General features: G+C 40.5%; 1 protein-coding gene across 3 annotated transcripts; it reads left to right on the forward strand.

Moving 5' to 3' along the window:
• The first annotated feature begins 2284 nt into the window (after window positions 1-2284).
• Window positions 2285-19296, forward strand: ptpn3 (protein tyrosine phosphatase non-receptor type 3). 3 transcript variants are annotated; one of them, XM_058647154.1, is made up of 27 exons: window positions 2285-2464; window positions 3399-3463; window positions 4683-4824; window positions 6242-6376; window positions 6542-6584; window positions 6709-6790; window positions 7375-7419; window positions 7517-7569; window positions 7764-7881; window positions 7988-8075; window positions 8178-8266; window positions 8676-8739; window positions 9061-9263; window positions 9345-9470; window positions 10795-10956; window positions 11529-11622; window positions 11720-11797; window positions 11920-11976; window positions 12729-12885; window positions 13024-13199; window positions 13508-13598; window positions 13770-13831; window positions 13931-14077; window positions 14787-14915; window positions 16634-16779; window positions 16895-17030; window positions 18632-19296. In XM_058647154.1, the coding sequence occupies exons 3-27, from the start codon at window positions 4756-4758 to the stop codon at window positions 18704-18706; spliced, it is 2625 nt and encodes an 874-aa protein (XP_058503137.1). In that variant the 5' UTR covers window positions 2285-2464; window positions 3399-3463; window positions 4683-4755; the 3' UTR covers window positions 18707-19296. The 3 variants fall into 3 exon arrangements, with proteins under 3 accessions (XP_058503137.1, XP_058503138.1, XP_058503139.1); XM_058647155.1 differs by lacking the exon at window positions 3399-3463; XM_058647156.1 differs by lacking the exons at window positions 2285-2464; window positions 3399-3463; window positions 4683-4824; ... (2 more) ...; window positions 6709-6790; window positions 7375-7419 and having other exon boundaries at window positions 7497-7569.
• The last annotated feature ends 401 nt before the right edge of the window (window positions 19297-19697 follow it).

Consider the following 19697-nt stretch of genomic DNA (forward strand, 5'->3'; position numbering starts at 1 on the left):
GATGATGAACACAAAGTGCACATCTCAACAGTCAAACAGAGAAGAACATATGAAATGGGAATTAACAAATTCTATTGCTCTTCTTTAGAAAATAATGCATCTTTTAAATAGGAAATGTCTACATTTATTGCATGTCATACTGTGTTGAGGTTTGGGTTTGATGTTGATTTGAGTTAAGATTAAGAAATATCAAACTCAGAAAGCTCCTGATAATGTGTAGATTCTTGAACTCTTGACTTTAATTATTGTGTGACACACATCTGATGTGTTACTGTCTGTGATGCAGTGATTTGTGGGTCAGTTATAACAGAGAACAGCAGTATTCTGACCTTGCACAATGTTTACTTTTCGCATAGTATGTATTAGTGGTTGAAATGGGGACGTAATATTGTTATTATTGCAAAACTACACTTCATTGTAATCACCACTAATAACCAGCAATAGCTTGGAAATAACAGTGAAAAGTGTGCATGGGACATAAGGGAGGATTCATTTCAACTCAATATGGTTATTATCCTTCTTTATTCTAAAACATTTTGATGTGAAAGAATTACACCGATAGGAGCCTATAGTAATTATCATTACCAAACTATTAATTTGGAAATAACTGTACAATCATCTCCTTATTATCATACTATTACCATTGTTATTACCAAAATGAAAATGAGATAGTATTATAGTATTTCCTCCCTATTATAAATTGTTATCATACTATTACCATGTTGTTACTTTGCTGTAGTATAAAGTGCTGTCTGCATATTCATACAAATTACCATGCTTTGTTTAAAATGTATAACCAAAAATAAATGTATATCAAAGAAAACAGAGAAGCAGATCAGCTAGTGGTGAAAGACTACTAGAGGCCAATAAAGTACCAATAAATTAATATATGAAGTAAACTAGTGAATTTTATATTTATATAGTTTATATTGAGGCTGTGAATCAGTGAGGGCATCGGTGTCTGTCACACCGTGGTGAGGTTTGTCCTGTCTTGGGGTTTTGTCTTGTCATTTCCTGTTTTATTTTGAAAACTAACTCTCCTCTCGTTTCAGGTCACTTGCCCTTCCTCACCTGTCTGTCATCCCTGATCACCTATTGCTTCCACCTGTTCCCCATGACCCTCATGAGTTTAAATAGGCTTTGTCTCCCTGGTCTTATGCCAGAGTCTTTCGTCTTGTATTCAAGCCTCGTCATAGCCACAGCATTGCGCGATCACGTAAGCCTGTTTGTTCCTCGCGAAGGGTGATTTTTTTTTTGTTGTAAATTTTGGAAGTCTTTAGTTTAGAAACCATAGCTTCAGTTAATTCTATAGCCGTTTGTTTTCCTCCTCAGGAGTGATTTTCATTTTGTTAAGATTTCATAGTTTTTCATAGAGCCTCCGTTTTTCAGGAGTGTGTTTTTGTTTTGCTTAGTTTTTCTATTTAGTCAGGTTTTCTTCCAGTCAGAGCGCTCTTTGTTTAATGTTTTGTAGCCTTTGAGTTTTCCTCCGTTGGAGTGATTTTCAGGTTTTTGTGGCAAATAAAGCCTGCCTAACCGTCCATCTCTGCGTCTGAGTCCTGTTTTGAGTCCCGGCGGCAGTGTCAGAGGTCGCTGGTACCAAAGGATTTCTCTTCCAACACACACTGGTGTTCCTAGCAACCAGTCACGATTTACTGCACTCACTCCATCTTAATTGAGGACAAAAGCCTGTTTTCTCCACTTCTCTGCTCTTTACTCAACAACTCTTTACTGTCCTGATAAAACCATTCAGAATGTCCAGAAAACATTTAGACATCTCCATACACACAAATTAATAATACTAATACAACGACATTTGTCACATGAAGAATTAAACTATATAGGAGTATACGTACAGAATATACTGTACAGTAGATGTTCTCTTTATTATGGCAGGTGACAGCAGTAGTTCTTCATTTGTCCTGCAGATGGCGACAGCAAACCAGAGGATATAATAAAGACTGGCCTTTGGGTTTTCATTAGTGGGCCTATTCCTGCACTTGTTGTCAGTTAAATCTTTAACCATAATCACATTTTAAAAAACCCAAAACATTTTCTTTCCCACATTTCAGCCTAAAGTGAGGTTCTAGCTATAAAAATAGAAAGGTTGATTTTTTTTTCGTTCTTTTCAGTGCAGAACTTATGCTGGTAATGGAGCAATTTGTCTATTTTATTTTATTTCATCAATGTAGTTAATAATTACCTTGTCTTTGGTCTGCACGTGTGGGTTGTTCTACTCTGCCAAATATGCAGCGCGTCCCCAGAAGCGCGCATCCCCGCGGGAGCGCGCGCGCGTTGGAGGGGCGGGGCCGCGCGGAGTCAGCAGCGCAGGCAGGGATGAGAAAGAAACTTGTCCCGGATATTTACCTTTCTAACTTTACCTGGCTCTTCCGACGCGCCCCGGGCTGAGGTGTTCACGGCGAACAGCCAGAGGATTATGAACCGTCTCTGAAGCGGAACGTCTGAGGTAGACTTTTGTTTTTACTATTCAAAACCGCCTTTTCTCCTTTAAATAAAATACAAGTTGTAGTTTCGAACAGCGCTGTGGTTGGAGGAAAAGTTAGCCCGTGCTGTGTCGCCGCCTTTGGGTGTAGCTGTGGGAAACTTCAGGTTGTCAACAGGTTCCTTGTTCTCGCTGCGGCTCAAAGTGCAGCTAAAATCACTGCAGGGCTCATTATCGTCGGGCTGGGACTGTCACCGTGGGCCTTAACACACACACACACACACACACATACACACACACACTCACAGGCCCTGGTTATTCATTAAAGAAGCACTTGAAATAAAACAGGAGAAGAGGCAAGGTTGGAGATGTGTGCTCCACTATCTGAAGTGTATGTTAGTGTGTTTCGTATCCTTCATTGGACACTTTGGGCAGATTTGGCTGTAGCAGAAAAGTCTTTGAGAGACTTTACAGCATCAAAGAACAAATACAATTTGTTCATCTGTAACATAGACAGTAAGGTTAGTCTTCACATTAGTGCTGGGCAGTCATTCAAAAACAGTAATTACTGTTGTGATCAGTATAACACAGGTTTTGTATATATCAATTTGATTGTTATGCTTTGTGCAAACAAACCTGATTGTTTTACCTTGTGTGAAAATAAGTTTAAAAACACTTAGACTTTCTCACATTCTCATGTCTGACGTAATATACTGGCTGATTTGAAACTTTGTATCCTGATTATTTGTTTGCCATGTTGTCTAGTCCTACTCCACATCCTGATGAATCTGCTTTGATGTGTTGCATTTATTTGTATAAACTCTTTAGAGGTTCACTTGTGACAGAGATGTTTATCATAGAAACACAAGCTTCATCCAGAGACCAGCTCTGTGTTAATGCATTCTCAGTGTGTCACTGTGTTCAAACATTAACTCACACACTGTGTGTCCTTTCACAGACAGCGCGAGACAGGCCAGTCAGTGCTCCATTAATCGTTCACCTGGAAAGCGGCACAGGACACATGTACGTACACACACTTAAAATGCACACACATGCAGAAACACACAGATATAAAGTTAGGGTAAGTTACTGCCTGTGGGTGTGTGCACTCGTATTGTAGTCAAGGCCACAAAACCAAGTCATGACTCAGACCGCGGCACCATAACTATCAGAATGTTTGCTCCCTGAGCTCAGAATTGGCATTAGACCCAAAAAAGTAAATATTTGTCGGGCTCCTTTTCACAGATCAACAGTAAACTTTTGTTTACAAAATATTAGCAGTGCACTGACATAAAGGTTTCACTTACAATTCAGGATTTATAAATCAATGCAAGTACCTTTTTGCATTTGTTTTGATTTATCTGTTGTTAACTGACCGAAAAATATTTTCACTGCTTATGATATTAGTCAAATAGAACTTTTCCATCCAATCTAGGGCTAGGCAATAAGTATATAACTATATGGCGATATAATTTTCCTCAAAATGATTAAGGTTCAGTAGTGCATATTGATTTGCATATTCACATTTTGCAACACAATGCAATTACTGTGAATGTTTTCCCTCAGATGTGTGAAAAGTGTCTCAGTTTACCAAGCATTTGTTGTTTTCTGTCCATAAAGTAGTGCAAAAACCACAATTAACTGGATTCACTTATTCAAACCTCAGTCATCTGACATTTATTGCAAAAATGATAAGTATCAGCGTTTGTTATTGTGATAACATATTTGTTACAACCGAGACAGAGATATGAGTAATGTATTCTGGAGGCCAAGACCAGTCTCACGTAGTACACGACTAGTGTGTACATGCAGGCATTAGCATTTAGCATGCATGTGTGTGTATGTTTGTGTCCATGCACTGCTTCCAGTAGCTGGTCTAAAAGATCAATTGGAGTGCTGAAGATGGGCGTGTTCGACTCTGAAAATGTTTAACATTCTTATCATTCAGCTGCCTGCGAAAGGCGGAGAGATGCAGAGGGAGAGTAGTAGGGAGAGGGAAGGGAGACATGTTCAGACCAGGCCAAATAATAAGGAGTTACACACACACACACACACACACACACAGAGTCACTCCTTTGCATTCACAGTGCATTACTCACTGCAGCCTGATGCTCCATCCAGCTCACATATTACTCACCACACAATGTTGTCCTAAGGGAGGTGCTTTCATTGGAATACAACAGTCTAGAAACATCTGAGACTGCATTTGTGGTTTTGTGTGTGTGTGTGTTCGTGTTTTCAGGTCCCCTCTCAGTGACGAGGTGAGGGCAGGGAGTTTGTCTTGAGAGGGAGGCAGAGTTACCGTGGTAACAGACATGCCAAAACCGGACCTGCTCTGCCTAGTTCAGCTGTTGAACGGCACTATCGAGACCTTCAGAGTCAGCGTGCGTAACACACATATACATATCTGCTCACACACTCACACTCACTCACACAGAGTTTCCTGTCTGTTGTCGAGGAGATCAAATGTTGCTTCCATTCATCTCTGTTGTGCTAACGATTGTAATGTCACTGCATGATCTAGTGACTTACTATTTTTTCCTATTCTTATTGATCCACATCTCTCATGCAACACTTTGACCTTGGTTTGAAGGACACACTCACCTCCTGCAGCTCTCGGAGTCTGCCACACATTGCCATCACAGTGATACTTTTGTTTTTGCAGTATCTTATATGTGAACACCAGGAGAGCTGGGATATTGTTGTGGTTATAGTGAACAGGAAATTCCAGCATTATCTTAATTACTGTCTAAATTTGGCACCCGTGATTCTTGGGATGAGACGAGGTTTAATATTTTTATGCAGATTTACAATGAAACAGATGTTGGGTCACCTGGAATTTGTGCCCACTAACATCAGACATTATCGTGTTCACTGCAGCCAGAACAAACTGTTTACCTCAGTTTACAGTGAATGTCTCCTTGTGGTGTAAACATGCTTCCTGTGACAGATATTGGAGAGGAAAGTATAGATGAGCTGCAGGTTATTCATCAGTGTGATTAATGAAGCAACAAAAACCTAAACTACAGAACTAAACTACACCTTGGATATATAATAAACCCTATGTATATAATAAAGGGATAGTTCAGGTTTTTTGGTGGTTGTATGAGGTATTGACACATATTCAACCCTGACTTCCTTGAGCACAGTGCTGAATGCATGGCTGTTTCCATAGGGATTCTGCCTGGGACCAGGACAATCGCTCTCACTGATAACATGGCTGCCTGAAGGGACAGAGGGAAAAACTGATTTTAGCCACTGCAGGGAGTTGGGACACAGGTGCTGCTGGTTTACTGCTGTCTTATTTAGTAAGTTTGTGTCACTTAGGTAAATCTGAAGAAAGGATTTCAAGCACTGAGGTCACAGAATAACACATTTGAACTCACTGATGGAGGCACCAGTGGATTAACAACTCCTGGACTTGAGTGCAGCCATAGAGCAGTCAAGTTTCCAGCCTGGAAAAGGCTGTTTAACAACGCGAAAAATAATCGGGTTAGTCTTTTGTTAAGTGGCTAAAATCTGCTTTCTCATCTGTCCCCACTGGCAGCCATGTTATCAGTGAGAGCGATTTTCCCAGTCCCAGGGTAGTTCAGGCAAACAGTAGTGCATTAGCAGCATCCTTGGTGAAGTCTGTGTCGAAGAATGCCTCATACAACTAACACTTCAAAAAACCTGAACTATCCCTTTAAGCCCTAATCCAACATACAGGATGGTACAATTATTATGTGCATATAAATAACCAACTGTAAAATGTCACAGTTTTGGCTGGGTAGAGATTTGTTTGTTGTTCCCGTCCGTTAGAAGCAGGATGAAGGTGCGGTTCTGTTGGAGAAAGTATTCAACCACCTGGGCCTGGAGGAGCAGCAGCTCTTCAGTCTGCAGATCAGAGAATCCAGCACAGCCATTGCCTCTATTGCAGCCAACACGCACTCTCCTGTGAGTTCATTTTTCATCTCCTGCTTGTTGGGCTCAGCTTGTCATGTTCCGCACTCACCGATTGCTATTCAGCTGATGATAACCGAAGGGTATTTTACATAAATGCTTTTTTAAGCCCCTTTTAGCCATTATACTTAATGAATTCTCTTTCACTGTTTCACACAGAGATGGTTGGAGCCAGAGAAACCCTTTAAGAAGCAGATAAAAGGTATCTCTCTACTTCATTTTTCTTCTTTTGTAAATTAATTTGATTGCAAAGCTGAAGAGTAGGTAAACGTGCAGATATAGATAAATGGTAGGTCATGTTTGACTTTGATGATATTTCCCTGCAGGTCTTGTATCTCCCTTTTATCTGAACTTCAGAGTACGATTCTACATCTCTGATCCCAACTCTCTGCAGCATGAACAAACAAGGTGAGTGAGTGAGTGTGTCTTCTATAGCAAACACATATCACCATGGATTTATCTGAAAAAGGTTATTTTTCCTGATAGTTAGAATTTAAAGATTCATTTGGTAGTGTGGTTTTATGATGGTTATTTTGAATCTACTATGTACGCATACCAATGTTTAGTTCTCTCTTGTGCCCAATAAAGAAATCCTGTTTTTGTGGTAGCTCAAAATGAAATGTCAGCCAAGCAGCTGCGCTTGTTCCTCATTCATGTAATTTCATACTGCAATGACACATTTCCCACATGTGAATTACACGTCTACTTCAAAATTGTAATTGTGACTTCAAAAACACAGGATAATATAAGTGCATTTGCAAACAACACATATTCATGCCTTGCAGCCAAATTAAACCCAGATTTGATGAATATGATGATATATCAGCACACCATGTTTAAATGTTCACACATCCAATTCTGTGATTCGATATGACTCACAGGAAGTCATCCATTTCACTGTTCCACTAAATCGGACCACTTTATATGTGTTTCTGCAAGGCATACACATAACAGTCATTCATTGTAAAGTTCCTGTTGTTCTGTCCATGCAGGCACCTGTACTTCCTCCAGATCAGGAGTGACATTAGAGAAGGACGGTTAGTAGCAGTCCCAAATCTAAAAACATGCCCCAAAGTCCTTGTGAACCGTTTGCGTGTTGCTTTTACAGTGTCTAATGGTACAGTGTGATTGCAGGTTGCAGTGCCCACTGAGTGCAGCTGTAGTGTTGGCCTCATATGCCGTGCAGTGTAAGTTCCGTCTCGTCCTAGAGAATTAAATGATTAATGACTGAATAGTGACTCTGTGAGTAATCATTCCCATTCAGGATGCTCTCAATAAGCAGAACCTCTGTCAAAGTGCCCCACATGTCAGTGTGCATATGCTGTGGATCTGGTTCTGTGTGTTTGTGCGGCTCCTCAGTGTCTCTCTCCATCCACTGTAGCGGAGATTGGGGATCACTGTCCGTCCCGAAAACCTGGATACCTCTCAAAGTGCCACTTTATCCCCGACCAAGATGAAGACTTCATATGTAAAGTGGAGGATCTGCATCCACAGCACAAGTAATTCAGTGCATTCTACTGTATATAGCTGCAGCTGAAAAGCAACTGGTTTGATGTGCAGCTGGTTCCTGTTGTTGCATGTGACTGTGTGTTTGTGTGCTCCCAGGGGGCTGAAGCAGAGTGAGGCGGAGTTGTGTTTCCTCAACACAGCACGGACGCTGGAGTTGTATGGAGTGGAGCTTCATGCTGCCATGGTAGTGTTGTTTATTTACTACATCATGCACTGTTTTAACTTCATCTGCAGCATTTAGTGTCATCCTTTGTTTGATTGCTTTCTCTCTCTCTCTCTCACTCAGGACATCAACAATGCCCCTCTGATGGTGGGTTTGGCCTCCAGTGGTGTTGCAGTTTTCTGTAATATGATTTGCTCCAGTTTCTTCCCCTGGTAAGTGATACTGTTGACTAATTGTTTTAATTTAAACTTAATTTTAGTCAGATTGACATTGAAATCTTTGTTACAAGTGAGACCTAGCCACGACGGGGTCAGTTTGTATGGACGACCACATTAAGAACAAATAACAATGGGATCAAGTAGCACATACTGTGCAGGGGAACAAAGCACAATGCAGTAGTAATTGGGCATTAATTTAACAGCACATTAAAACAACAGCAGCTTGCAGTAACTGCTTCCCTTATTCTGTGTTTGAAATCTATTAAATGGATGAAGATTTTAAGTTTAAGTTAGGACTGAACATTGTTTCAGGACCAGAAGTAATCGTAGAAAGAAAGCTGTGCTGAAATAAAAGACTGCTTCTTGTATTTTCCAAGCCTCTAACTGTTTTCTCCTTGTGTAGGGGAAATATAATCAAGATTTCATTTAAGAGGAAACGATTTCTAATACATCTGAAACGTAAACATGTGAGTCTCTAACATTTATTTGTTCTTAGTAGTTTCAAGAACTGCTGGGAGCAAACATTTGCTTTTAATTGCTGTGCACACTTGACTGCTTAGATCTATTTAAACTTTAAACCCACTATTGCTTTCTGATAGTGGGACATGAATATTTATCCACACCACTTTCATTTTTCAATACAATTCTGTGAGACAAGTAATGAATCGGTCATAAAAAAATTGAGAATAGGTCAGCTACAAATACAACCCAAGCAGGTTCAGAGAAATGCATAAGAGAAATAAAGCATTATTAAAAAAGATGAAGAATCTGAATTCTGCACATTGTAGGGAGAGACTCAGGACTGTGAGGTGTCCCTGATTCTGCCTTGTCCCAAAACCTGTAAAAACCTGTGGAGGTCCTGTGTGGATCATCACTCCTTCTTCTCCTCCAACTGGATGGCCAGGAGCCCCAAACACAACAACAGCACGATTCAGTCCTACACAAAGCTGATAACACAGCACCTGGGCCTCGGCAATAGTAAAAATGAGAGGTAAGCCTCAAACCTGTACGCGTTCACACATTAATGTCATAAATACTGAACAATTGTCTCTCTATGCTCTTAAACAACTAGTGGTCCAGTGTGTCAGCGAGTGGTGGGAGGGATGGTGTGGAACCCTGTGCTGCGGAGATCAATTTCATCAGAGTGTCTTGAGACTAAGAGTCTGCCCTCCAGATCGCCCCCATCCACTCCAAACTGGTACTACCTGCAGCCATAAATTACAGCTTTGATTGTGTCATTTTCATCTTTTATCCAGGTCCAGGTCATGCTTAAAGGGATATTTCTGTTTTTTGTGTGGTTGCATGAGATATTGATGCATTATCGGGTCTTGTTTCAACTTCTGCAAGTATTTTGCTCCAGAGACGGTAATGTCACTTGGATATTTGGATTGTACCAGGTTTTATATTTTATGTGTCCGATACCAGCTCCAGTGCTTTCGACCAGTGCTTTCGACCAGTATCGGACTGATACTGACTGATCCCCCACCCTAGAATAGAAATTCACATCACACAGGTGTTTTTCATCTTCTGCTGCCTCCATCTCGGAGTTCAAATGTGTGTCTCTTCTGTTAGAAACCTTTGTTAGGATTTACCTAAGTGGCACAAACTTAACAAACAAGGCTGCAGTAGACCATCAGCATCTTTGTCCTTGCAAGCTAAAACACACATTTTCTCTTATGTACCTGCCACCTGCCATGTTGTCAGGGAGAGTCAGTGTTATAACAGAAATACTGGCACATTATCAGCACCAGTCAGTGTTGATAATGTGTCATAACCTCATATAACCACATTTCTAAAAAATCTGAACTATTTCTTTCATTATTACTTAATATTTGTTATTGTTATGATAAAAAGCGCAGAGGAAAATGTGATATAAATTACATTACATGTCATTTAGCAGACGCTTTTATCCAAAGCGACTTACAATAAGTGCATTTAAACATTTGGGTACAAATAAGAGCTAGAAGTAAGTAAGAGCTTCAAGTAAACCAAACTATGAAGTGCTAGTCGTAAGTATAGGTTTTTTTTTTTTTTTTTTGTCGTCGAGGTAGAGTCGGAAGAAATGTGTTCTTAGTCGGCGGCGGAAGATGTGGAGGCTTTCCGCTGTCCGGATGTCGATGGGGAGCTCGTTCCACCATTTGGGAGCGAGGACAGTGAACAGTCTCGAGTTCTGTGAATGCCTCTGCGATCCTCTCAGTGAGGGGGCAGCGAGCCGGTTTGCCGATGCAGAGCGAAGTGGGCGGGCTGGGGTGTAGGTTTTGATCATGTCCTGGATGTAGGCTGGACCGGATCCATTTGTAGCATGGAATAATATATAATAATAAGAAGAATAATATATTATTCACATAAATGTGAATAAATTAATAAATGATTAGGTCTTGTCATCCCTTTGGCTGATATGACTGTGCAACGGGAAGCCGATATCAGTTTGTATTCTGTGTCATCAAAAATAACCCCTGAAATTGTTTTACCAAGGCAAAAAAAGCCTTAAAGTCTTTAAAAACAGTTTTGTCTCTCCTTAGGCGAAGTCCTCGAGTTCGTCATGGTATCCGTAAAGTGCGTCCATCCTCAGTGGAGCTGGCCAATGATCTGAAAGACATGTCGGAGGGGGAGGACGTCTTCTACACCTACAGAGCATCTGTGAGCAGCAGCAAGGACAGCGAGGGAGACACTTCACCACATCAGTTAGTATCTGTTACAGCAGAAATGGTTCCTCTGCTTCCTTGGCACGGTCTCTCTCTCCCATTTCACCAGGTTTTGGTGGTGTGAAGTATGTTGGCAGTGACTTTATTCATTTTTATGTTGAAAATTCATTTGGATTTATTGACATGTTAGTATCAATGAAACATGTATTTAAAATACAGCATTGAAACTGAAGTGTATAACTTTAAAATATAAACAAATGTCCATTACATTCAAACCATTGTCAAATGAGTTCACACAATGGTGCTAAAGCCAATCAGCTCCTCACAACTCTCTCTGTGATTCTCAGTGTAGCAGGGAGATTAGATCATGTATCACCTGGCAACAATCCTGTGCTGCACCCAGGAAGTAATTTTGTTTTGTAAGACAGATGAAGGCAACAGAAACATTGTGCTAGTAGAGTGAGGTGGCTGTAAACAGGTTGGAGTAGGACTGCAAATACAAAGACGCACCCACAAACATTTTCTGAAGTGAATTGTACTGCTCAAAAAACTTGAGAAAGAATATATAATATATTGAAGTGAAAAATATCTTTGTGTTTCGTCTCCGTCAGTCTCTCCACCACTTACAACCGGGGGCCTGATGAGGGTCTGTTGCAAGCTGATGACAGTATCGGTGAGGAGGAAAGCTTACCGCACTATGACAAGGTCTGTCATGTTGTCATCTGTAAATGTGTGTTTCACTGTGTATCCATGCATAATATGTGTGTTCATTTAATGTACTGATGTGTGTGTGTGTGTGCAGGGTGCTCTCGGTGACGGAGACTTGATGCTGATATGTATTGCCCCTGATCATGAGGGCAAGTTTGGCTTCAATGTTAAAGTGGGTCTCTCTGTCTCTCACTCTCAGCACCATACAAGACAAACATTTAATGTTGTGATTTTGTTTACATATATTGTGCTGTTTTTCATTTTCTTTATTTCATTCATTTTAAATCCTGCCAGGGTGGGGTGGATCAGAAGATGCCTCTTGCCATATCCCATGTTAAACCCGACTCTCCGGTAAGATGAATTAATTTCTTTGTTGAAACTTCACTTTGCTTATAATGTAAAATGACCACAACATAATTATATTGTATTTTTGTTATTGTATTGCACTGTACAGATTTTATACCTTAGTTTCCTTATTATGTATATTATGTGTTATTTTGTACCGCTGACTAAAGAAGACTGCACAGAATTTATGAGGCACTTGTAGTGTAACTACATGTACCATTGGCAAATAAAATCTTTAAAAGAGCTACAATAACAACAATAATAATAATTGCTGATCAGTTTTTTTTCCATCACCAAATTAGTGATTAATTTGTAAATATTAATTCATAATAAAATAACTATAGCTGTTTCTTAATGCTGTCTTAAAAAGGCTAATACCTTTTTGTATATATATGTATGTATATACATATAATATATATATATATATATATATATATATATATATATATATATACATATATAATAATAAAAAACATTGGACATATTGGGTGGTTATATTATTTTAACATTTATTTATTGCTAGATGGATACATTTCATGGTTTGTATATATTTCTTTTATCATTCTACGTTGGATTAATATTGTATCAGTATTATGACATCTTTGTAAATGTTACTGTTCTTAAACAACATATTTTGAAACAGTACTGGACATTTAACACTTTATCCTGTCAGTGATTTCTGGAGAATAAAATGAGTAATGAAACTGAAGTAGAGAGTACAGAAAATCTAGTTAAACGTTTTACTTTGTTGTTTGTAGGCAGGCCGATGTGAACCTAAACTCCTGGAGGGAGACCTGGTGGTCCTCATCAACGGTCGAGACATTTCTGAACACACGCATGACCAGGTTGTCATGTTCATACGAGCAAGCCGAGAGTCGCACTCCAGAGAGCTCGCCTTGCTCATCAGGCGTAAAGGTGATTGAAGGAGAAAGAGGACAGTGAGAGAGGGAGAGAGAAAAGTGCTGACGCAGCATGTGATCAAAGCGCTCACTCTGTGTCTTGTCATGTTTCTATAAATATTAATGACAGCATTGAACCGTCCTTGTATTCCAGGTCCTGGCAGAGTGGCACCCGTGCTGCAGTTACCTCCCGCCCTCACACTCACCGGCCAATCAGAGGTAGACAAAGTGCCTTCTCCTGGCCAGTCAGAGCGGGTCACAACACTGGAGGAATCAATGAGGCAGCTAGAGAGAGGAATACAGTCTGGCACGCTCTGTTTTCATTTTGAGGTATTTTAAATGCAGATGGGAGCTAAGCAATGTTTCATGCAATTATGTATAGAATCAAATTATCTAAATGATTCTGTTTGTCTTTGCAAGATTTAATGTATCCCTCACTGTTACTGTATGTGGTGCAATCATCTAGATATAGTAATTAAACTTACAGTCTTGTAAGTGCTGTTTGTGGGACAGATGTTGACCCTAATCTTAACATGAACTCCTGTTCCTGTTGGTGATGCTGTAACCGGTCTGGAATTTGTGCTTTCTGTATGTGTGTGTTGATGCGCATGTCTTGGTGTGTGTTTGCTTGTTTCTAGAATTTATACAGGAGGAAGCCTGGTTTGTCACTAAACTGTGCTCGGCTTCCTGAGAACATTGACAAGAATCGATATCGGGATGTTTTGCCTTGTAAGTGCTTCTTATTTACACACGTGTGTCTGTATGAGCTCTATTACTAGCTTTATAACATTAATCTGGAGTTCACCACTGTGGCACTTCATGACATTTAATTGGCTGAGCCTGCGGTGATTTGACGGCTCTGTTATGACCGAGGACGCCGCTGTCTTGCTCTTCTTTCAGATGATGCGAGCAGAGTGGTGCTCCAGGGCCAGGAGGACTACATCAATGCCAGCCACATCAAGGTGAACATCACTAATATAGAGCTGTGTCGTTTTTTTTGTCCCTGTCTGACATTTAAAATCATTCTCTGTCGTGTTGTGGTGTTTGTTTCTGTCTCGTAGGTGGCGCCCCCAGTGTCTGGTGTATGTTTACGTTATGTTGCTGCTCAGGGTCCATTGCCACAGACCTGCACTCATTTTTGGCAGACTGTTTGGGAGCAACAGGCTCACACCATCATCATGCTTACAACTCTGACAGAGAGAGGACGGGTATACATACTTTTTCATACTTCCATACTGTAAACAGCCACAAACACAGGGGTGGAAAAGAGTCAAAGCCCTTAAAATTACACAACTCAGCGTCAGCTGTGTGTCGATCCGATGATTACTGTGGCATGATGGTTCATGTCTCACTTACATGATTACTGTAATTAAAAGGTTTTGTGGTGATGTTTGCACACAGAAATAATCAGTCGGCACAGCCATGAGTAATTACAGGATTTTGCCATGCAGAAAATGGCCAAATGTAAAAAGTGAGTGGGATATCGATGGTAAATAAATTGAAAGTGAAGTCACAACCATAGAGAGTCAGAGGCGGTGAGGTCTCAAGGTCCTGTTGAATGACAACATCTCAGCCTTAGCTTGCCCGTTGCTTGGTAACAAGATTCTTTCATTAATTAGTAATTTTCCTGACATCCATCAAGTACCCAGAGTTTCTCTCTACTTGAGGATCCCACCCACACACACACACACACACATACAGATGCACACACTCAGTATGTCAAGTCACATCGTGCTCCTGATGAATTGCCTTTATTCCTCTGACTACAAGGTGGAACAGCAAATCACCCTGATTTTCCGTGAGAGCGGAGCGTACCTGATGTAGCAGCAGTAATACATCTGTTCCTGACTAATGACTCACACATGAGGTGATGATGTAACCTGTCGTTGATGTCATATGATGTCGTACACTTTGCAGACCAAGTGCCACCAATACTGGCCGCATCCGCCAGAAGTGAAGGATTACGGGCACATGCGGGTGAAGTGTCACTCAGAGGAGTGCAACCTGGCATATGTGACGCGGCAGTTCACTCTGACACACACACAGGTACAGTAAAAAGTATATAAATAAATCCTTAAAATCTTCATTTTACAAATCATTTTTGATGTTTAAAGGAGATATATGCAAAATATAAACGGCGACCTTGACAATTTCTGCAATCTCAATTCAAAACAGAAGTTTCTGGAACATGGAAACATGAAACTGATCTTATACTTGGCACTACATTGTGTTCATGCACGTGCATACACCTAACTGTCATACTCTCTGTGTTATTTTTTTATAAATATTGAATCTACTTGGTTAGTTATCACGTATGAGAGAGAGAGAGGGGATAGAGAGGGAGAATGTTGGCTAACCTTGCCTGAAGCTTTCTGTTTTGCTTTTATGTCTAGGAGAATATTATCCACACTGGCATCTGTCTTCAACTTCATGTCCACATTCATCTGTCTATATTTTAATGCGTCTTTACTGCAGACCGTTGTTTTTCTGTTCCTCTGGTCAAGATATTTTTGAAATGGGAAATAAGGGCATTTTAGGTTTTGGTTATTTTAGGCATTTACAACCCATAGTTTTCTGTGTTAGAGTAACTCTGCTGATAGTTTGTGAATATACTAGCTGCTCCATCATTATCAGTGAAGTCAGTATTTCAATTTAATATATTTCCGTAATCTCTGACACATCATGGTCATTTTTTGTCTTCATATAATAAATGCCTTACATAAAGCCCCTTTAATTTATATAAATTATTTATTGCACTGAATGCTGGGACCTGAGTGTCAACGTTTTTGTTCTTTCACAATAAAGAAACTCTAAACCTGTAATAACAATCGGAAATGCACGCATTACTTAATGCATTAATCTATAACCACAAAATTGTCAAGAAAATTGGACATCATCACGAGACATTCAAATGAGTGTTCTTGACTTTTGTACAGCACAAGCTACTGATCAAATCAGTCATAAATATTTTATATAACTGTATAAAAACTTATCGTGATATGATCACAGTACAACATTGAACATTTGTGTTTGCATGTTTGTAGCATGTACCATGTACCATATGTCACATAGCGGCGCTCACCATAGGCAGCAGCCACTCCTGGCAAGCTAAGTGCACCCAACATACTGCACAGTCACTTCCACGTGGGTGGCTGTGCCCGTGTGTGCGTGAGTGGGCATGTGGATTGGGATAGTACTAACAAATGTCGTGGCAACACACCTGCGTGCAGACAGGTTTATCTGATTGTGTTGGAATCATAACGCGTCAGATGATCGGATTAAAGGAGCTGAACTCCTCCAGCACGCGGGTAAATTAATAAATAATGCTCATGGAAGCATGGAGTAAGAATGCACACACATGCATACAAGTTACTGCTGTGTCGGCCCATCTGTTCCTCTGGCGGAGCGAGTTAATCCCTGTGTGGAGTCAGAGGGCACGTGCCCATTAAACACTCTAAACTCAATTCTCCTGTTTGTTTTCTGAATTGTGATCTCTTCCTCCGTCTCTCCATTCCTCCCTCCTGTTCCTCATTCCATCCTAATCTCAGTGATTTGTTCTCTTCACCTGCTCTACAACATCCTATGTGGTTCTTGTTTTCTCACACACTGAATATTATCACAGTTTGAACCCCTTTACAGCTTCATTGTTCCTCTCCTGTGGCCGATTTGTCCACATGATCCTGTAATGTCATGGTTATTCAGTAAACTAGTAATCTCTAATTCTACCTCGCATTTTTGTCATTTGTGTGTGTGTGTTTGCTTAGCGTAATGAGGAGCGTGCAGTCACACACCTGCAGTATGTCGCGTGGCCGGACCACGGTGTACCCGACGACCCTTCAGACTTCCTGCTGTTCATCAGCTCTGTCCGGGAGAGGAGGAGAGGTGAAGAGCCTTTAATGGTACACTGCAGGTAAAACACACACACATGCATTGAGAGGTTGTGTTGTAATTGAACACTGTCAGTCTGTATTGTACCTGCCTTTCCATACACTTAATGCTGTGTTTGTGTTCTAATCTGTTTTCAGCGCTGGGATTGGACGGACAGGTGTTCTGATCACTATGGAAACGGCACTGTCTCTGTTGGATGAGGGTCAGCCGATGTTCCCGCTGGACATAGTCAAAACACTGCGAGATCAGCGAGCCATGATGGTTCAAACCACGGTACAAAGAAAGACAAGGATATATGCTTTTGTTCTTTTGTTTAATTACGTTACAATCACCTATGGCTCGACACTTTCTTTTCATGCCCAGCTCACGTTCTAGGGCCTGAATTTTCTCAATATTTTGTAGCTGTCACAGATGTCACATTCCTTTTTCTACGTGTAGTCTAAAAAAAACCTTCTCTGCAGAACCAGGCTTCTCGATTTTTGCTTGTTCTAAAGGAAAAGCCTTCAGCTGAGGAAAGTGTTGACATAATGGTGCAGTTTAACCACATTACTGCTCTGACATATACTGCCTGCTGTGTGTGTGTGTGTGTCACATCTTGGTCACATGCTCTGTCCTTGAATGAGAACAGGCTATTCAAATGCATGTCTGAATAAGAAAACAAATTGTTTTTTACATTTCATTTGGCACACTGTGACGAGTAAGAAAATGCAGGGAAGTGGTTTAATAGAGACTCTCTGGAAGGTTTGACTTGAGTAGCAGCTCAGTGTTTTTGTGAAAATGTCATGTCAGTTAAAGTAGAGGAGACTTGTGTGACACATTTTGACATCTTTTGTGAGTCCTGTCACCTGTAACCTTCATTAATTCAAAGAGTATTTTACTGACGGCGGATGAGCTGGTGCAGGGAAGAGCTGGGTTTGGTAGCTGTGCTCTGTGTTTCCTCTGTGTTAGTTGTCGGGGGAGAGGAAAGTGTTGCTCATTGCTTTGACAGGAGGTAGTGCTGGGAATATGGCAGCTATACGGTCACATGTTTGCTTGTAGGGCTGTGCTGCTACCACTATCACCTTTATTTTGAAAGAAGATCCAGCCCCTGAGGCTTCCTCTCTCTGATGCTTTTCTGCTGACATGCAGGTGTCCCCTCATGTGTGTGCCTTAGTAATGGAAACATGAAAACATGCATAGTTAGAGAGGACACATCATAATGTGAAGGATCCATCTGGTACATAATAAGGCTGCCATTGTTTTAAGCCTTCCATAAAGGACAGATTTTTATGACATTTCTTTGGAAGGTCAATTATGATCCAAGAAGACTTTATTGATTTTGGTCAGGATACGGATGCAGATTCAGGATTTTATTTCATGTTTTTCAATTGTTAACCTTAATTAATAATTTTTTTACTAATAATAATACTACTACTTATCACAAAAATCATGTAGCACCACATATAGTTCTATGTTACTTTGTAACTGAACAAATCCCACAAATAAAACATTACATCAATCCATTTCCAATACATACAGATTTTGGTGGTCCCCACCACCAACATTTGCATATTAACACATTAAAAAAAAGATGAACAACTGTTTAAAAAGAAGATGGGCTTTCTTTAAACAGTGGGTGAACAATGGGAGTGAAGGAGCATATCACTCAGCACAAACATGTGTCTCATTTATGTGGTTTTACAACAACACTGAAGATCCATCAAGCAGTGATGACACAAATGTTATTTGTATCATTTGGTTGTTGGTTTGTTTTTTTTATTTTCACTGAATTTGTTGACGTTTAAATGACAATATCATATACCCAGTGTTATCCTTTTAAACATGGCACTGTTTTATAATAACTAACAACACTTTGTACTATTTGTGTGTTTCAGTGTCAGTTCCAGTTTGTGTGCGAGGCCATTCTGCGAGTCTACAAAGAGACACAGGGGGGATCTAAAGCACCTTAAATGAAAAACCCCAACAGGACCAGAACAAGACACACGAAAACCGTTTCAGCCTCATTCCATAGAACGTGACTTCCACAGAAGGACTATAGCAGGTGGACCTCTGGGACTATGGGACTGGTACACAGACTGGAGTATAAATGAGAGTATAAGTGGCTTCGGAGCACAGCTGTCTGGGCTCTGTGTTGCCTGGACTCAGTGTGAGCATATGAATCTTCAACCTAGTTGGCCTTAAATTTTGCTGATTGTGCATTAAGCTTGTATAGGCTAGTCTCCATAGAGACTGATGTGAGCTGCTAATTTCTGCCTGTGAGGCCACTCAGCAATGACGCCTCTACTCTACTAAGCTCTTTGCCTTGTGCCTCTCAATCAGTGGATCGAAACAGGACAGCAGAGGCAGACCAGGATCCTTGTTGTCTGTTGTTTGTCTGTGTCTGACGCTGGAGAGCAGGACGGGGCTTTAGATCACTGCAGCAGATGCTGTAAGGTCATGGCGATGCAGCATTGCATGCTGTCCACCAGAGGAGTACCAAACCCCCACTGTTCATCACTCTTAAATTATTAAGACACTCAATAAACACTCTTGATTTATACCGAAGAGTCTGCTTTATTTATTTCCTCTGATAATTAGGCAAGGCGAGCGTTTTTCACACTTCCCTGCAGATTGAGGCTGCTCGCCGAGGCGAGGAGTAATCTGCTTGTTTAGCCTTCAGCTGAGTGCCTCTGAAGCTGGCATTATATCACTTGATTTATTTCAGCATCGCAAAACAAGCAAAAACTGATTGGGCATTGAATGAATGAAAGAAATAATTCCATACATATTGTAGTGTTGCATGTCTTTCTTGTTTTTATATTTCTGTGTTATGCAGTTGAATAATTGAATATAGAAGAGGATAAGTATTCACTAATACGCCAAACTGATGTGAGAAAATGATGCAGAATCCCAACATTGCACTCATTAGGCAGATAAAATGTGCTTAGAACCAGCACAGGA

Source organism: Solea solea, chromosome 13 (assembly GCF_958295425.1).
Source record: "Solea solea chromosome 13, fSolSol10.1, whole genome shotgun sequence".
NCBI lineage: Eukaryota > Metazoa > Chordata > Actinopteri > Pleuronectiformes > Soleidae > Solea > Solea solea.